This window comes from Trachypithecus francoisi, unplaced genomic scaffold, assembly GCF_009764315.1.
Source record: "Trachypithecus francoisi isolate TF-2019V2 unplaced genomic scaffold, Tfra_2.0 Lachesis_group8, whole genome shotgun sequence".
In the NCBI taxonomy this organism is placed as follows: Eukaryota; Metazoa; Chordata; class Mammalia; order Primates; family Cercopithecidae; genus Trachypithecus; species Trachypithecus francoisi.
Genome location: NW_022681473.1, coordinates 106693671 through 106712100, shown reverse-complemented (window position 1 = coordinate 106712100; position 18430 = coordinate 106693671). Strand labels below are relative to the sequence as shown.

Here is an 18430-nt window from a genome sequence, read left to right as displayed (position 1 = left end):
GGGTTGTTGGGCAACATTAGAGATAAGTTTGTGGTTGCACCATTCTAAAAATTGTGTTTTTCCTCCAACAATGGTTTGCAGTTTGGATATTGCAGCAGAGGGGAATGGCTGAGTTGATCTAGGCTGACACCTTGCATGGCAGGGGCATGGAAACAAGGAGGAAGAAAGGGGAAGATAACAGCAAATGATTACAGAGACCTGGGGTTCAGGCCAGAAAAAGAAAAACAGTGAAGCCAAAAGAGAGCTGGTTAGGAAAACCATACCGTGAGATTCATCTCCTGAGGGTAACCCCAGGGTCCCCTCCAGAGGCCTGGTAAGGTAGGCTGGATCAGCCAGGTCATACATATTTGATGTTACTTACCTAAAAAAAAAGTGAAACATCAGAATCCTCTAAGTTTTCAGGGGGATTTCTGAAACTGCCACTAGCTTTTAATACTGGAATAAAGTGATAACAAAGGTTGTAAGTCAGGTGTTCATTTATTAAATACAAGTTTTGAACAAACACTGCCAGGCAAGTTTAACAAGAAGTAACCTTCCTGGAATGTTTCAAAATACAGTCGTGTTGATCAAGTTTTATTTCAATCAACCTTTTCATTTTCTGTTTCTAGGTTCATTTCCTGTTGAGCAATTAGAGCATGTGCATTATTTCCTCACATGACATCACAACAGTGCAGCATCAGCCTCTGGCTTGTAAAGGCACCCAGCAGACTTATGCTCTGTGCAATGGCTGCTTAGCAACCACCATCAAATAAAGTAATGAAGCTTTTGTAGAGTGTGATACCAAATAGCAACTGGCACCTTCACTTGCACCATTAAAAAAACCTTTAACATTTCCTTCAGTTTTCACATATCCATTAAAAACTATAGTAAAAAACAAAACCCAGACTGCTTGATAAAACATACTTAAACAATTTTCCAAGTTTAGTATTAGCCTCTTGTTAAGTTATGAGCAATACCAGAGCTGAGTGTAAGAGTCTTCATTTTGCTATCATACTCCAGCAAAGCCAACACACAAAACTAGGTATGTTAGAAAGTCTGCTCTACTAGATTTAGAGCTGCTTCTAAGTTCCAGACAAGACACCTTTTTAAGCTTCCAAGTGTATATATACACACGGTGTTGTACCAGGATAACTTTTTAAAGTCTAATTTTTTTGGATGTCCTTAAATTACTTCACAGAAAGAAAAAAGGCACAGAGGACACTTGGTTTCCTTACCAGTAGTGGCCTTAAGCTACACACTTGCCTGTGCAAAGAGTTTAAAGATATTCAGCAGCATTAATGGTGCCACAGCCATTCATAAAAAGTTTCAGGAAAATAGTTAAAAAAAGAAGAAAAGCTTGCCAGAAAAGGCTTATAATCTGAAGGTTAAATACAGAAGAATACAGACAGAGACTGGAGGCAGCATGGGGGTTGTTAACTAGGAAGCTGCTGGGAATAGCTGCCTTCTGAGTTTTTGTGCCCATTTTCCTCCAGTTTTCTCCTGAAAAACTCTGGTCTTTTCCCCTCGTTTTTAAAATGAAAACATCCTACTAGATTGGGTTTGAAGGATAAATGCAAATAGGCAGAAGCTTATTTTATACATAGTTCATTCTCAGAGAGGCAAAGGAGGATGATAAATATTGAATGAAGCTAATTTTAGAAAATAAAACAAATCCTGTCAATCCATGCCGTAAAGGCCCAGGGAGCACACCGAATGAATCTTACATTCTGGCATTTGCAAAAGTGTCTTCAACTTCCTTTTTCATTTATAAGCACAGCAATAGGCAACACCTAGTTTATATCTCAGGTGGGAAGCCCTCTTAGATTTGAGGCTTTCCAGGTGATGCAATCGAAAACACATCAAGGACTGCTTATAGCAACTTGTGTTGAAATGTAAAACTACTATTTTATTTGAAAGAGACCATAGTTAATAACATGTTCCAAATGAAGCAGTGACACCCACTTCTTGATCCTATCACTTTTCTTGTCACTTATGACATCTCTGGGCTTAGAAAGACAGTGATATAAAGACAGTCCATAGGGGGAATGTCCCTAGTCAGCATATTAAGCTGCACAATTGAGTAGTGAGCTCAATTTCACTAATGAAAGTGGTGAACATCCACCTACTAACTACGCAGGACTAAGTGGATATTTAAAATGGCTTGTGGACAAGGTTGTGCCCAAATTCCTACTTTGTTAATTGAAGACCTAAGGCTGTGTTAGAAGTAGCTCTTAGAAGTCAGGTCACAAGCCCAAACAAATATTAACTATATACATCTTATAATCTCAGCATTTTGTCAACAATGAGTATGTTAGTAAACATGGCCACATACTGCATACATCTTACTGTGGAAGAGAAAATATAAAGTGGTACTCAGTTTACACTAAACCAACATGAAAAAGTACATGGGGTATATGTGTTGATGTATATATCTCACACACTGAGATATACTGTTGATATTAGTGTCTTAAAATGACATTTTTCATGGATATGATATTCATTGCCTAAACCTGCTTAGGCCTAGTCCTTGTAGAAACAGATTTTCATAAGAGCATAAGGGCCCAACAGTCTCCTCACCCCCATCAATTGGTAGGATTGCGCTACCAATCCTCATTAAAAGGACTGTATAACAAAATTACGAGCTATCAACAGAAGTTGCACAAGATTCCTTTAAATTCCTTTTTTTTTTCAAAAAAATTCTCATCTATCATCTTATTCAAAAGTCTACACAAACTTCAAGGTATCTGCTTTTATGTGAAGTTATTGTGTAACACAGAAAAGGATCTAGATCATGAGGACTAGTAAATACACAGGATAACACAGGATTTTCTGATGACATCAGCTGTCAACTGAAATATGTGACATCATATAAAAGCAGCACTCACCAAAAATGTTTGAACAGTAATTGGAAGAGAAATAGCAGGGTGACAGGAAGTTTTAGTAGCTGAAATAATTTCATTTAGGAAAAGGAAGAAGAATATGAAGAGACAACAAAAGGTGAAATGAGTGATGATTTCTAAACTTGGTGATGCTATAATAAGTATAATTTCCTGCAAGCCAGGGGAGCATTGTCAAGTTCTTAGGAATCTTAACTATCATAATTTCAGCAGGAGCAGTTCTCTAATTTAGTAAAGAAAAAAAAAAAAGAAAAGAAAAAGAAAAGAAAGAAAGGAACAGAACCAGAAAGAGAGAAACCACAAACAATTGTTTATCTGCACTCTGGGGCTGGTTTTGGTTTGGTTAGTTCACAGTATCTATTCAAGTTGCTCCTTTTGTTGTTTCCTCTCCGCAAGCCACCGTTGGATTTTTTCTTTTAGTTCTGTGTTTGGACGGATCTGGTCCATGGTGAGGGGACTACGGTTAAAGGGATCTGTTTGGTCACTGGGATGAAGAGAGAAAGGGAAACAGGGTTATTTCTGTAAGTTCTAACATTCTAAGCCAAAAATAGAACACCTGGGCATCGCATCTTAAGAATGAAACCAGAGCGCATTATAACTTTGAGTCAAATGCCAAGTCAGGGTTAGAAAGAGTGAGAAAAAGATGATTCAGGAGTTTTTGTAGCTACTTTGCTCATTTATTTATTTATTTATTTATTTATTTATTTATTTATTTTTTTGAGGCGGAGTCTCGCTCTGTCGCCCAGGCTGGAGTGCAGTGGCCGGATCTCAGCTCACTGCAAGCTCCGCCTCCGGGTTTACGCCATTCTCCCGCCTCAGCCTCCCGAGTAGCTGGGACTACAGGCGCCCGCCACCTCGCCCGGCTAGTTTTTGTATTTTTAGTAGAGACGGGGTTTCACTGTATTAGCCAGGAGGGTCTCGATCTCCTGACCTCATGATCCGCCCGTCTCGGCCTCCCAAAGTGCTGGGATTACAGGCTTGAGCCACCGCGCCCGGCCTATTTATTTATTTATTTTTGGAGACAGAGTCTTGCCCTGTCACCCAGGCTGGAGTGCAGTGGTACCCAGGATGGAGTGCAGTGTCGTGATCTCTGCTCACTGCAACCTCTGCCTCCTGGGTTAAAGCCATTCTCCAACCTCAGCCTCCCGGGTAGCTGGCATTACAGGCATGCACCACGACACTCAGCTAATTTTTATATTTTCAGTAGAAACAGAGTTTCACCATGTTGGCCAGGCTGCTTTCAAACTCCTGGCCTCAAGTGATCCACCGGCCTTGGCCTCCCAAAGTGCTGGGATTACAGGTGTGAACCACCCACCTGGCCTCTATTTCTTAATAAATTTTATTTCATTTTTATTTTATTTTATTTTTATTTTATTTCAACACTGCTGTTCAGATGATATTTAAGCCACTGTCTGTACAGTGGCTTAAAAAATGCTATGCTTCTGTCACCTTTAGATTTCTCTAAGACAGAGACACTGTACATTCATGTCAGTGTAAAGAACTATTTGTAATTATAGTGACAGATTCTTAGGACAGTATAAGATGTTAAGGAATAAAGCCTTGTAGACCAACATTTGATTTAGTCAGCTGATTGTTATGCAAGTATATGCAGATTATGGCTTCCTGACACGTAAGAAGGTTTATGACAGGTGTCAATCTTTCGGCTTCCCAGGCCACAATGGAAGAATTGTCTTGGCCCATACATAAAATACATGAAGACTAACAATAGCTAATAAGCTAAAAAAACAAAAATTGCCAAAAATTCTTATAATGTTTTAAGAAATGTTACGAATTTGTGTTGGGTCACATTTCAAGCCATCCTGGGCTACACACACAGCTTGGACAACCTTGGTTTATGACATACTTTAAGGGCTGATATACCTTTTCTCTACATTGAGGCCACTATAAAATATAAATTTTCATTGCAAAAGACATACCATCTAGCACAGCATAATCCATATAGTGAATGTTTAGTACCAAATACCAAGAGGTGAAAAGTTTTTTTTTTTTTTTTTTTGAGACAGAGTCTTGCTCTGTTGCCCAGGCTGGAGTTGCAATGGCGCTATCTTGGCTGACTGCAACCTTTGCCTCCCAGGTTCAGGGGATTCTCCTGCCTCAGCCTCCTGAGTAGCTGGGACTACAGGCGTGTGCCACCACGCCCAGCTAATTTTTGTATTTTTAGTAGAGACAAGTGTTTTACCATGTTGGCCAGACTGGTCTTAAACTCCTGACCTCAGGTGATCCACCTGCCTTGGCCTTTCAAAGTGCTAAGATTACAGGCGTAAATCACTGCACTTGGCCAAAAATTCATTTTTTTTAATATTAAAAAATTTCCTTAACTTTGGGTCAAAGTATACAAAATGTATCTATCTGTTTATTTAGAGACAGTGTCTTGCTCTGTTGCCCAGGCAGGAGTGCAGTGCTGCAATCATAACTCAGTGCAGCCTGAATTCCTGTGCTCAAGCGATCTGCCTCAGCTTCCTGAGGAGCTAGGACTACAGGCATGTGCCATTACACTTGGCGAATTAAAAATAATTTTTTGTAGAGATAGAACTTAATGTTTTTTTTTTTGGAGACAGAGTCTCGCTCTGTCACCCAAGCTGGAGTGCAGTGGTGTGATCTCGGCTCACTGCAACCTCTGCCTCCTGGGTTCCAGTGATTCTCCTGCTTCAGCCTCCCAAGTAGCTGGGATTACGTGCATGCCACAAGCCCAGCTAATTTTTGTATTTTTAGTAGAGATGGGGTTTCACCATGTTGGCTAGGCTGGTTTCAAACTTCTGATCTCAAGTGATCCACCTTCTTCAGCCTCCTAAAGTGCTGGGATTACAGGCATGAACCACTGTGCCTGGCTCAATATAACTTAATTTTAAATATGGAGAGGCCAAACAAGGTGGCTATGCTTGTAATCCCAGCACTTTGAGAGGCTGATGTGACTGGATTGCTTGAGCCCAGGAGTTTGAGACTGGCCTGGGTAACATACAGAGACCCCTTCTCTACAAAAAATACAAAAATAAGCCAGGAACGGTGGTGCATGGCCTGTGGTCCCAGTTACTTGGTGAGGCTGAGGTAGGAGGGTCGCTTGAGCCTGGGAGGGTGAGGTGAGATCATGCCACTGCACTCCAGCCCGGTGACAGAGCAAGACCCTGTCTCAAAAAAATAGATAAATCTATAAATAGGCAGAGTCTTTCAGCACTCATTTCTATCTAATGCTGGACTAAAACAGTTAAGGGGCCCATTCAGTAGCTAATAAGCTACCATTTATTGCTTCATTCTTGATTTTTCTATAGTTATCATGGGGCAGACTGTCCAAAGAATAGGCAGGCTGGGGAAAATTCATGGTTACCACGGCTGATACAACAGCAGCAACAGAACGTGAGTAAACCCACACGGTGAATAGAGTGTAAAACCTTAAATAAAAAAGAAAAAGCAGGCTGGGTGAGGTGGCTCATGCCTGTAATCCCAGCACTTTGGGAGGCTGAGGTGAGTGCATTACTTGAGGTCAGGAGTTCAAGACCAGCCTGGCCAACAGGGTGAAACCCCATCTCTACTAAAAATACAACAATTAGCCAGATGTGGTGGCATGCACCTGCAGTCTCAGCTACTCAGGAGGCTGAGGCTGGAGAATCACTTGATCTTGGGAGGTGGAGCTTGCAGTGAGCTGAGATCACGCCACTGCACTCTAGTCTCGGTGACAAAGCGAGACTCTGTCCCAAAAATAAAAAAAAAACAGGCCAGGCGCAGTGGCTCACACCTGTAATCCCAGCACTTTGGGAGGCTGAGGCGGGTGGATCACTTGAACCCAGGAGTTCAAGACCAGCCTGGCCAACATGGTGAAACCCTGTCTCTACAAAAAATACAGAAAGTAGTTGGGAGTGTTAGTACATGCCTGTAGTCCCAGTTACTCCAGAGGCTGAGACAGGAGGATCACCTGAGCCCAGGCTGGAGTGCAGTGGTGTGATTTTGGCTCACTGCAACCTCTGCCTCCCAGGTTCAAGCAATTCTCCTGCTTCAGCCTCCCGAGTAGCTGGGACTACATGTGCGTACCACCATGCCCCGCTAACTTTTTTGTATTTTAGTAGAGATGGGGTTTCACCATGTTGGCCAGGCTGGTCTCAAACTCCTGACTTCAAGTGATCCGCCTAGCTCGGCCTCCCAAAGTGCTGGGATTTACAGGCATGAGCCACTGCACCCAGCCAGAAATTGTTTTCTTAAGGCAGGAAGAGGTAAGGTAAAGTTAGCATTTCTTAACAGAATGTTTTGTTGTGAAATGTTTATATCCTAGCAATTGATACCAAAATGCCTTCCAACATATCAGTAAATTAATAATATGTGGTATCTATTGAGTGCAAAGTACTGTATTAGGTGCCTGGGAGAGAAAGATAGCAAACTAATATATATCTGTGCTCTTGAGTCTGCTTTTTGGGACTGGCTTACCTGAGCAAATGTCTTGCAATGGTGGATCTATCCACAGTGACTCTGGAAGATGGCAGCACCACAGGGTCACACATCAGTGTGCTCATAATGGGATCCAGGAACTCATCACAGGCATCTGCATAGGTTTCCTCTTCCTGTTGTTGGAGGTCTGCAAGAGACTGAGTATACAACATCTGGTAGTTAAAGTGAATTCACAGTGCAGCTGAATTCAGTGTGCTCAATGACAGAGTGAGACTCTGTCTCAAAAATAAAAAAACAGGTCATTAATAACCCTTGACAGTGATAGTGACACATGTGAGCTTCATTTTCTCAAAAACAAGCCAAGATAGATATTCTGGGAACAAATTAAGCATTGAGCCCCAACTCTGGACCTTTAAGTTGGCTCAGCTGCTGGCAGTCACACTGGAAATGGGTTGAAATGTTAGGAGGAAAAGAAATACATCACATACAACATCCATCTGGCAATAGTTCTGTTATAAATGCCATAATTCAAAAGGGGACGGAGAAGGGGAAGTGGAGGAGGGTATTGTTTGCATAATTAGAGTCACTCATGCAGCCTGTGTATGAAAAGAAGTTTTTGATTTTTGATACAAATAGGTATAGGAATTTTAAAGTTGTTTCAACATTTAATTCCTTCACAACTCGAGTTCCTCAGGGATCCACCTAGCTAAGCTCTAACCAAAGATGAAGTCCAACTCAATAAAGACACTCAATGAAGGGAAGACTGACAGCAACAAGCTCTAACCAAAGATGAAGTCCAACTCAATAAAGAAACTCAATGAAGGGAAGACTGACAGCAACAAGGAAGGTTTTCTATTAGACTTTTGTGCCATGATTTTCCTTCTTCTTAACTGCTAACAGAGCTGTCATACTCTAACCAAAGGGATTTAGCTAAATACAATATAGTATTTTAATCTTTAAAATGTATGCACATTCCAATAGAAGCCAACTACTAACTACAAACATAGAGACAATGAAAATAAAAATTAGTGACTGAAAACTACTCATCTTGTATTTTTTTCCAAAGAAGTTATTCTGTATTAACACCCTAGGTTTTAAAATCTATTGGCAACTCTGTGCATAAACGTTTTCGTAAAAACACCTTACATAAATGTGCACATTCTTCTCTTCTAGTTGAGGTTTCTTAAATTTCTTTCTTTTTTTTTTTTTGAAGATGGAATCTTGCTCTGTTGCCCAGGCTGGAGTGCAGTGGTGTGATCTCAGCTCACTGCAACCTCCGCCTCCCAGGTTCAAGTGATTCTCCTGCCTCAGTCTCCCATGTAGCTGGGATTACAGGTGCACTCCACCATGCCCGGCTAATTTTTGTATTTTTAGTAGAGACGGGGTTTCACCATGCTGGCCAGGCTGGTGTCAAACTCCTGACCTCAGGTGATCTGCCCACCCTGGCTTCCCAAAGTGCTGGGATTATAAGCATGAGCCACTGCACCCAGCAGATTTCTTAAATGTCTATTTTCACTCTCATGTTAACAAGAATAAAACTGGCCGGGCGCGGTGGCTCAAGCCTGTAATCCCAGCACTTTGGGAGGCCGAGACGGGCGGATCACGAGGTCAGGAGATCGAGACCATCCTGGCTAACATGGCGAAACCCCGTCTCTACTAAAAAATACAAAAAACTAGCCGGGTGAGGTGGCGGGCGCCTGTAGTCCCAGCTACTCGGGAGGCTGAGGCAGGAGAATGGCGTAAACCCGGGAGGCGGAGCTTGCAGTGAGCTGAGATCCGGCCACTGCACTCCAGCCTGGGCGACAGAGCGAAACTCCGCCTCAAAAAAAAAAAAATAAATAAAAATAAAACAAGAATAAAACTAAGAATATTATAGTTCTAAGTGACCAAAAAGAACCATCTGTTTATATTTTCTCATGGCAATGCTCTTTTCCTCCCTGAAATAGGGTAAAAAGCAGCACAGCTGAGGCGACAATCTGATTTTTTTGTGTGGATTTTTAGGAGATGGGGTCTTGCTATCTTGCCAAGGCTAGAGTGCAGTGGCTATCTACAGACATGATCATAGCACACCGCAGCCTCAAACTCCTGGGCTTAAGCAATCCTCTAGCCTTAGCCTCTTATGTAGCTGGGACTACAGGCTTGAGCTACCATGCCTGGCTGATAATGTGGTTCTTAATGAAATCAGCAAACAAATCCTCCTCTTCCTCACCTTGATTCTCTCCGCCAAGTTGCTGAAAGCCACAATCATATTCCCAGGCTTATTTATTTTCTTCAAGACTCGAACTGTCTGTGCAAAGAGAGTTGGGGAATAGGAACGTCCATCCTTGGGCACAGTGGCACAGAAATTCTCCTCATCCCTGGAAGGTTAGCATCAGAAAAAAACTGCTCACCAGAGGGTAGGTCAATGGAAGAGACAATAGGCTGCAGAACAAGTAGTCTCACCACTTAAAAGCCATGAACATTCTTTTAATATATATATTATTTATATATTTAATATATATTTTTTATATATATACTTTTTGATATAGAAAGACTTTCTAGGAAGTCTATCAAGTATCATGTGACCTTAAAAGAATGCTACTTTTCCAAACAGTGGTACAATCAGTAAAGTTTATCTTTGCACAGATCAAAGCAGAATATTGGAAATCTTAATGTCCCATGGGTCACTCAAAATCTTATTAGTTTTTAGAGACAGAGTCCTGCTGTGTTGTGCAGGCTGGTCTCAAACTCCTGGTTTTAGGCAATCCTCCCACTTCAGCCTCCCAAATAGCTTGGACCACAGGCACACGACACCTTGCCCAGATAAATCTCCTTACTTAAAACTACAGAAGATTCCTTCATCAACCAACTAGGAATGAATCATTTCTTTTCTATTTTCACATAATTACCAACCGGTCATTCTACTATCAAAACCCTAAATCAAAACATTAGCATCCCCTCTGGCTTGACAAATTTCAATCTCAGGTACCCAAGATTTAAGTAGATAGTGCAGATATCTGATACAAGCTGCTGGGGTTTGAAGTCAAATTCACTGAAGTCCTTGACTTTTAAGGCACCCATCTTGGGGCCAACCAGGTGTTGCAGGAAGTAGTTCAACATGGAGATGATGCGCTCAGCCAGGAAGGGATGCACAAAGAGTGACTTGATCTCTGGAAAAGAATCCAAAGTCTCTGAAAACTCAATCCATTAGCACTCTATTTCTTATTAAGTATAATTTATTTGGAGACCTCTGGGGACTACTGTTATTTTATTTTTAAAATTTTTGAAGGAACTACTTTTTAAAAAACTAAGTAATTCATTTTCACTGCAGAAAATACAGACAAGCAAAAACCAAAACCGAACACAAAACAGAAAAGACAAAAACTACCACCCAGAGATAAACACGGTTAACATCTTGCTATTTTAACATTTTGTCCTTCTAGCTTTTCTGTCCATATTTACACATACACAGACATTTTTAAAACAAAAATGATCATATTTTACATATTCTGAAACTTACTGTTTTCAGTAACTATATTGCAAATACTTTACCATTTTATTAAGTGTACATCCCTGTGCTGTCCAACATAGCAGCCCCTGGCCATATGTGGCTATTAAAATTAAAAATAAATTAAAAAATCCATTCCTTAGTCACACTAGCCACATGTGGCTAGTTAAGTATGGTTCTGGACAGCCCAGATTTATAGGATATTTTCGCTATCACAGAAAGTTCTTTTTTTTTTTTTTTTTTTTTTTTGAGACGGAGTCTTGCTCTGTCGCCCAGGCTGGAGTGCAGTGGCCGGATCTCAGCTCACTGCAAGCTCCGCCTCCCGGGTTTACGCCATTCTCCTGCCTCAGCCTCCCGAGTAGCTGGGACTACAGGCGCCCACCACCTCGCCCGGCTAGTTTTTTGTATTTTTTAGTAGAGACGGGGTTTCACCATGTTAGCCAGGATGGTCTCGATCTCCTGACCTCGTGATCCACCCGTCTCGGCCTCCCAAAGTGCTGGGATTACAGGCTTGAGCCACCGCGCCTGGCCTATCACAGAAAGTTCTATAGAATAGGGGTGATTCACATAATCTTTTTAAAAAATGAGATGGGGTCTCACTATATTGCCCAGGCTGGTGTCAAACTCCTGGGCTCAAAGTGATCCTCCTGCCTCGGCTCCCAAAGTGTTAAGAGGATTACAGGTGTGAGCCACTGTGCCCAGCTGTTTTACATCATTTTTTAAAAAAATTATGTTTTATTTTTTTGAGACAGGGTCTTGCTGTTGCCTAGGCTGGAATGCAGTGGCACAATCATGGCTCAAGGCAGTCTCAACCTCCTGGGCTCAAGTGATCCTCCTGCCTTGGCCTCCCTAACTGCTGAGATTACAGGTGTGAGCCACTGTAACCAGGCTGTTTTCCATCATTTTTTTTTTTTTTTTTTTTTGAGACGGAGTCTTGCTCTGTCGCCCAGGCTGGAGTGCAGTGGCGCCATCTTGGCTCACTGCAAGCTCCACCTCCCGGGTTCATGTCATTTTCCTGCCTCAGCCTCCCGAGTAGCTGGGACTACAGGCGCCCGCCACCTCGCCTGGCTAGTTTTTCATATTTTTTAGTAGAGACGGGGTTTCACCGTGTTAGCCAGGATGGTCTCGATCTCCTGACCTCGTGATCCGCCCGTCTCAGCCTCCCAAAGTGCTGGGATCACAGGCTTGAGTCACTGCTCCTGGCCTGTTTTACATCATGTTTAATGGCTGACTTTTCCAGTTGTAACTGCACCATAAGTTATTTATTTAACGTCTTTACCGGTGGACATTTTTACTATTTTCAGTTTTTTCCTACACTTATCAATGAACTTCAGTGTGGATACATCTTGTAGACTCATCGCTTTTTTTTTTTTGAGATAGAGTCTCACTCTGTTGCCCAGGCTGGAGAGCAGTGGTGTGATCTCTGCTCACTGCAACCTCCGCCTCCTGGGTTCAAGCTATTCTCCTACCTCAGCCTCCCAAGTAGCTGGGACTGCAGGCACGTGCTACCACACCTGGCTAATTTTTGAAATTTTAGTAGAGACAAGGTTTCACTATGTTGGCCAGGTTGGTCTCGAACTCCTGACCTCGTGATCCGCTTGCCTCGGCCTCCCAAAGTGCTGGGGTTACAGGTGTGAGCCACCGCGCCAGGCCTATTGCTTCTTCTTCTTTTTTTTTTTTTTTTTTGAGATAGAGTCTCACTCTGTTGCCCAGGCTGGAGAGCAGTGGTGTGATCTCTGCTCACTGCAACCTCCGCCTCCTGGGTTCAAGCTATTCTCCTACCTCAGCCTCCCAAGTAGCTGGGACTGCAGGCACGTGCTACCACACCTGGCTAATTTTTGAAATTTTAGTAGAGACAAGGTTTCACTATGTTGGCCAGGTTGGTCTCGAACTCCTGACCTCGTGATCCACCGTCTCGGCCTCCCAAGTGCTGGGATTACAGGCTTGAGCCACCGCGCCTGGCCTATCACAGAAAGTTCTATAGAATAGGGGTGATTCACATAATCTTTTTAAAAAATGAGATGGGGTCTCACTATATTGCCCAGGCTGGTGTCAAACTCCTGGGCTCAAGTGATCCTCCTGCCTCGGCTCCCAAAGTGTTAAGAGGATTACAGGTGTGAGCCACTGTGCCCAGCTGTTTTACATCATTTTTTAAAAAAATTATGTTTTATTTTTTTGAGACAGGGTCTTGCTGTTGCCTAGGCTGGAATGCAGTGGCACAATCATGGCTCAAGGCAGTCTCAACCTCCTGGGCTCAAGTGATCCTCCTGCCTTGGCCTCCCTAACTGCTGAGATTACAGGTGTGAGCCACTGTAACCAGGCTGTTTTCCATCATTTTTTTTTTTTTTTTTTTTTTGAGACGGAGTCTTGCTCTGTCGCCCAGGCTGGAGTGCAGTGGCGCCATCTTGGCTCACTGCAAGCTCCACCTCCCGGGTTCATGTCATTTTCCTGCCTCAGCCTCCCGAGTAGCTGGGACTACAGGCGCCCGCCACCTCGCCTGGCTAGTTTTTCATATTTTTTAGTAGAGACGGGGTTTCACCGTGTTAGCCAGGATGGTCTCGATCTCCTGACCTCGTGATCCGCCCGTCTCAGCCTCCCAAGTGCTGGGATCACAGGCTTGAGTCACTGCTCCTGGCCTGTTTTACATCATGTTTAATGGCTGACTTTTCCAGTTGTAACTGCACCATAAGTTATTTATTTAACGTCTTTACCGGTGGACATTTTTACTATTTTCAGTTTTTTCCTACACTTATCAATGAACTTCAGTGTGGATACATCTTGTAGACTCATCGCTTTTTTTTTTTTTTGAGATAGAGTCTCACTCTGTTGCCCAGGCTGGAGAGCAGTGGTGTGATCTCTGCTCACTGCAACCTCCGCCTCCTGGGTTCAAGCTATTCTCCTACCTCAGCCTCCCAAGTAGCTGGGACTGCAGGCACGTGCTACCACACCTGGCTAATTTTTGAAATTTTAGTAGAGACAAGGTTTCACTATGTTGGCCAGGTTGGTCTCGAACTCCTGACCTCGTGATCCGCTTGCCTCGGCCTCCCAAAGTGCTGGGGTTACAGGTGTGAGCCACCGCGCCAGGCCTATTGCTTCTTCTTCTTTTTTTTTCTTTTGAGATGGAGTCTCGCTCTGTCACCCAGGCTGGAGTACAGTGGTGCGATCTCGGCTCTCTGCAAGCTCCGCCTCCCGGGTTCACGCCATTCTCCTGCCTCAGCCTCCCGAGTAGCTGGGACTACAGGCACCTGACACCATGCCTGGATAATTTTTGTATTTTTAGTGGAGACGGAGTTTCACCGTGTTAGCCAAGATGGTCTCGATCTCCTGACCTTGTGATCCGCCCGCCTCGGCCTCCCAAAGTGCTAGGATTACAGGCTTGAGCCACCGCGCCCGGCCTATCGCTTCTTCTTAAGAAATGTGTAAGGAACTGCTATGTCATAGGGCATGAATTCCAAAAATTAAAAAAAAATAAATTTATACATGTCAAATTTAACAAGCCAGACAGTATCATAATGCTATGTTTGGTTGGTACTGATAGTTGTTGATTTTTCAGTTTCAGTCATTATCACAAATCCCTCAATATATAGTCAAATTTTTGGTTAAATAATTTAGTTATTAAAATTATGTAAATATTATTCACAGCAGAGCCATGTGCTGTCCTAATAAGTATATAGTTCCTTTTTAGTGTAACTTTTTGCTTATTTGCTTATTTTCAGAGCCTCTTATCACTAAATTCTTTCCAAACTCTCCATTGGAATTTAAAACTCTCAACACGGTCATTCTAGCTGCTGATTAGTTTTTGGAAACATTCTTTCTGGATGTTTCTATCCTTTGCTCCAACCTGGACTGCTTGCTCTACAGGCCTGCTATGTAGTGGTCACACAAGCTCCTTTTACCATCAACCTGGGAATCTCCTTTGCGTCTCCCTTGTGTTGAATTCCACCTTCCTCCTCCTAGGTTTACTTTCCCTCAGAAATGTGTCTCCGCTTCAAATGACACTGTTGAAAGTGCAAAGCCATTTTGATACTTAAACTATGGTAACATTACCTGACTTCTCTGGGATATTTTAGGGTCTTCTTTTTACCATGATTTCCTAAAATTTCACAATGTTATACCTCAGTGTGGGTTTTAAAAAATTCTCTGTGCAGGGCCCTTGGCAAGCCCTTTCAATTTAGAGGCTATCTTTGAGTCTTGGGGATTTTTTGGTATCTTTGATAACTTCCTTCCCTCCATTTTTCTCTTTTGAGACTTCCTAGATCCATCCTTTGTTTCTTATCCTTTCTCTTTTAATTTCCATCTTTTTCCTTCTGTTCTACGTTCATAGAAGAGTTCCTTGAATTTATATCTTCTAACCCTTTTACTGAATATTTAACATTTCTGAGGTAAAAATTTCAACATCCAAGAGCTCTTTCTTATTCTTTTTTTTTTTTTTTTTTTGAGACGGAGTCTCGCTCTGCCGCCCAGGCTGGAGTGCTGTGGCCAGATCTCAGCTCACTGCAAGCTCCGCCTCCCGGGTTCACGCCATTCTCCTGTCTCAGCCTCCCGAGTAGCTGGGACTATAGGCGCCCGCCACCTCGCCCGGCTAATTTTTTTGTATTTTTTAGTAGAGACGGGGTTTCACTGTGTTAGCCAGGATGGTCTCGATCTCCTGACCTCGTGATCCGCCGTCTCGGCCTCCCAAAGTGCTGGGATTACAGGCTTGAGCCACCGCGCCCGGCCTCTTATTCTTTAAATAATCTCTTTCATTGCCTCTTTGATCTTGTTTTTTGGTTGCTATATCTTCTCTTATCCCTCTGAGATTAAAAAGTTTTTTTAAAAAGTTTTTACAAAGTTTTCACCTATTTGTTTTTCCCATTAGAGGATTTCCTCAAATGGTGATTATTGTTATATCATATTTAGCTGAGACATTAAAAATGAAAATTTCAGTATGTAATCAGTATAAAAATAGACAGATTTCACATTTTAACACTAAGTCTTGCAGTGCATATTTTATACTTATAGCACATCTCAATTCAGACTAGCTACATTTTAAATCCTTGAAAGCCACATGTGGCAAGTGGCTACTGAATTGGACAGTGGAGCTATAGAGGGAGTAGAGATAAATGGCTGTTACAGCCACCATATTTAACCAGGATTCAAGCATATTTCTCAGATTAACATATATATATGTACGTGTGTGTGTATAGACACACAAATATTTATATGGCTAACTTGTCCTCCAGAAAGACCTTATGCTCTCTGGCAGCTGTGTGAGGGTGACCATTTCTTCATTCCCATGTCAATAATAGGCATTATCATTCTTTTTGAAGCTTCTCAAGTGATTCGTTTCCCTCCCAGATGTGGAGGATACTGTCACCAGGGTCTGAATTCTTAGTTTCAGCTAGGCTGATCCCTCAAGTGAGGCAGATCTTGGCCATTACTTTTTTGGGGGAAAGCAGTACTTTGTATCCTTACCTGATGTGAGAAAGGCAAGAGTACCGATTGTTTCATTGGACATGATGTTATGGAAACGTGCCAGCTGTCCAAACATCTGTAGGCCGGCCTCCTTTTCTCGGCGGGCTTCTGGAGTCAGACTATCCCATTCACCTCGGTCCTTCTCAATTTGCTGAATCTTTATCTTGCTCAAATACTGCAGAAACCAGAGATGGGATGTATCAGAGAAGAAAGGTACAGTTGAAGGGATGTGACATTTAGGAGGTCCTATTAAAAATCCAGTCAACTAAGCTGGGAAAACAAGGGACCATGTAAGAGACATCAGCTTTTATTTCTCAGCATAGGGCTGAAGCTCAAAAGAACTTTCAGGAAAAAAAGAAATTGTGGCTTCACACAGATTTGTTTCAGCTTGGGTAGATTCACAGGTAATTCCCTTAGAAATAGTATATCATTGTTAAATGGAAAGAAGGATGAAGAGTTTAATATATGAAACCCAGGCCAAGAAACAAAAAAACTAAAAAACCCCACACTATAGTGAAAAAACAATGACTCCTTCCTGAAAGATGAAAACAAATCCCGCCTGCCAAATTGCTTACAAAAAATCAAAGCTCTATCAAATATGCAAGATGTGTGGAAGAACATAATTATTTAAAACTCTACCCCATGTCATCCTTCCTGTTGTAGCAAACAACTTGTTAAACTTAGTCTCATGAAAATACCATCTGCTTCATACTTTGTGTCACACACCTCTTGCTTAAAAGGGTCTGTTTGTAACAGGACCTATTCTCACTTTTGAAGAAAACCTATCTTAAACCCTAAAGTGTAGGATTATGAAGAAATCAGATCAAACCTTTCTCACAAATTAAACACAAGCTACTCAGGGGACTGCTGATCACAATGAGGAGCTCATGATTGTCTAAAGGCTACCCTCAGGATTTACCTGCTTCATCTCCCTTTAGGTCAGTGCCCTGTCCATCCTATACCCATCACAGGTAAGGGAAGTTTTGCTCTACAGATAGCAAAGTTTTTAAGGGAGAAGTAAGCAGATCCACCAGGGAAGGTTAAGGAAATAATACACTGAAGGAGCTGAGAGGCACCCAGCTGCATTTTATACTTTGTGAAACGTTTGTTTCACAATATAGCTAAGAATTTAGGAGGCAGTGGAAATATGAGAAATATTGACAACTTGGAGCCTTTATATGAAAAAATATCCCAAATCAGAGATTTTCTTTCAAGTAGTGGTGCAAAAATCAGAATCTTTTAGGAAAGTGGGTTAAAAGTCATTGTCTTAGTAAGATATTTTACTGACACATTGGGATTAAAAGGGTTTCACTGACCAAAAGTTAGCTCCTCTGATTTCTTTCTGTTGTGCCGGCCTGATGAATTATTCCTGCCAATACAATGTAGTTTGGCTTCACCATATGGTATTTTCATCTCTGCCAAAATGTCCATCTCATGACGCTTCAATGACCCTTGATCTTGGTCTCTAATGGAATGAACTAGAAAGCTCTGTAATGGCAAGCTTGGTGGTACACTACTAACCACACATTTTTGGTGTTCAAGTCTGGTACTAGGGGCATAAGGACTGCTCTATTATGATTAAAAGGTAAAATGTATGTACTGATAATGATTTGATGGTATGGGGCAGTTACATCTTTTTTTCTCACCTGTATGGCTTCATCCAAAAGGAAGATGGCATCATTCATTAGCAGGTTAAGAAAGCGGAGGAAAAGTGGGGGATTCATGGCTTCTAAATTCTTAGAGGCATAGTCAGCCAAATCCTGTAAGTCCCAGCCCACAAGAAAACCATTTTAGTACTGAATTACAACTCATTGGGGCTTATATAAAGCAACAGGTTTCATCAGAAACTCTCTCACCTTAATGCTCTCCCGATAGGTATCTGTCCCCCACATGTATCTTAGGATAGGATACATGGGACGACGGTAATTAAACTTCTGTTCAAATTGATGGGGGTCTCCTGGAGTAAGGCAAGAGCAAAGTATCAGCAACGGTGGTGTCATAAGAGGAAGAGCTTATGCCTATGTGTAGTCATTGGCTTTGTAGTCATTTGCTTTTGAGTGTGTTAAGACTACTAACAAAATCTGCCCTGGAGTTTCTAGAGGTCTAAAGTTATGGCCAAGTGTTTGCTCATTTCCTTACTGACCAAGTAAAGGGGAGACAGAGATAAAGGATACCTTACTCTGCAAGAGACAAGTACCAAGCTATAAAACAAAAGTCA

General features: G+C 42.1%; 1 protein-coding gene across 4 annotated transcripts in view; it reads right to left on the bottom strand.

Moving 5' to 3' along the window:
* Positions 1 to 458: 458 nt before the first annotated feature.
* Positions 459 to 18430, bottom strand: part of UBE4A (ubiquitination factor E4A) — a 44448-nt gene continuing 26476 nt past the window's right edge. For all 4 annotated transcript variants that reach the window (XM_033207009.1, XM_033207013.1, XM_033207010.1 and 1 more), the window contains 7 exons: positions 18069 to 18169; positions 17859 to 17972; positions 16213 to 16387; positions 10240 to 10420; positions 9481 to 9628; positions 7311 to 7468; positions 459 to 3360 (listed from right to left, as the gene is read on the bottom strand). In XM_033207009.1, coding sequence (XP_033062900.1) covers positions 3234 to 3360; positions 7311 to 7468; positions 9481 to 9628; positions 10240 to 10420; positions 16213 to 16387; positions 17859 to 17972; positions 18069 to 18169 — 1004 coding nt within the window. In that variant the 3' untranslated portion in view covers positions 459 to 3233. The remainder of the gene's footprint in view (positions 3361 to 7310; positions 7469 to 9480; positions 9629 to 10239; positions 10421 to 16212; positions 16388 to 17858; positions 17973 to 18068; positions 18170 to 18430) is intronic.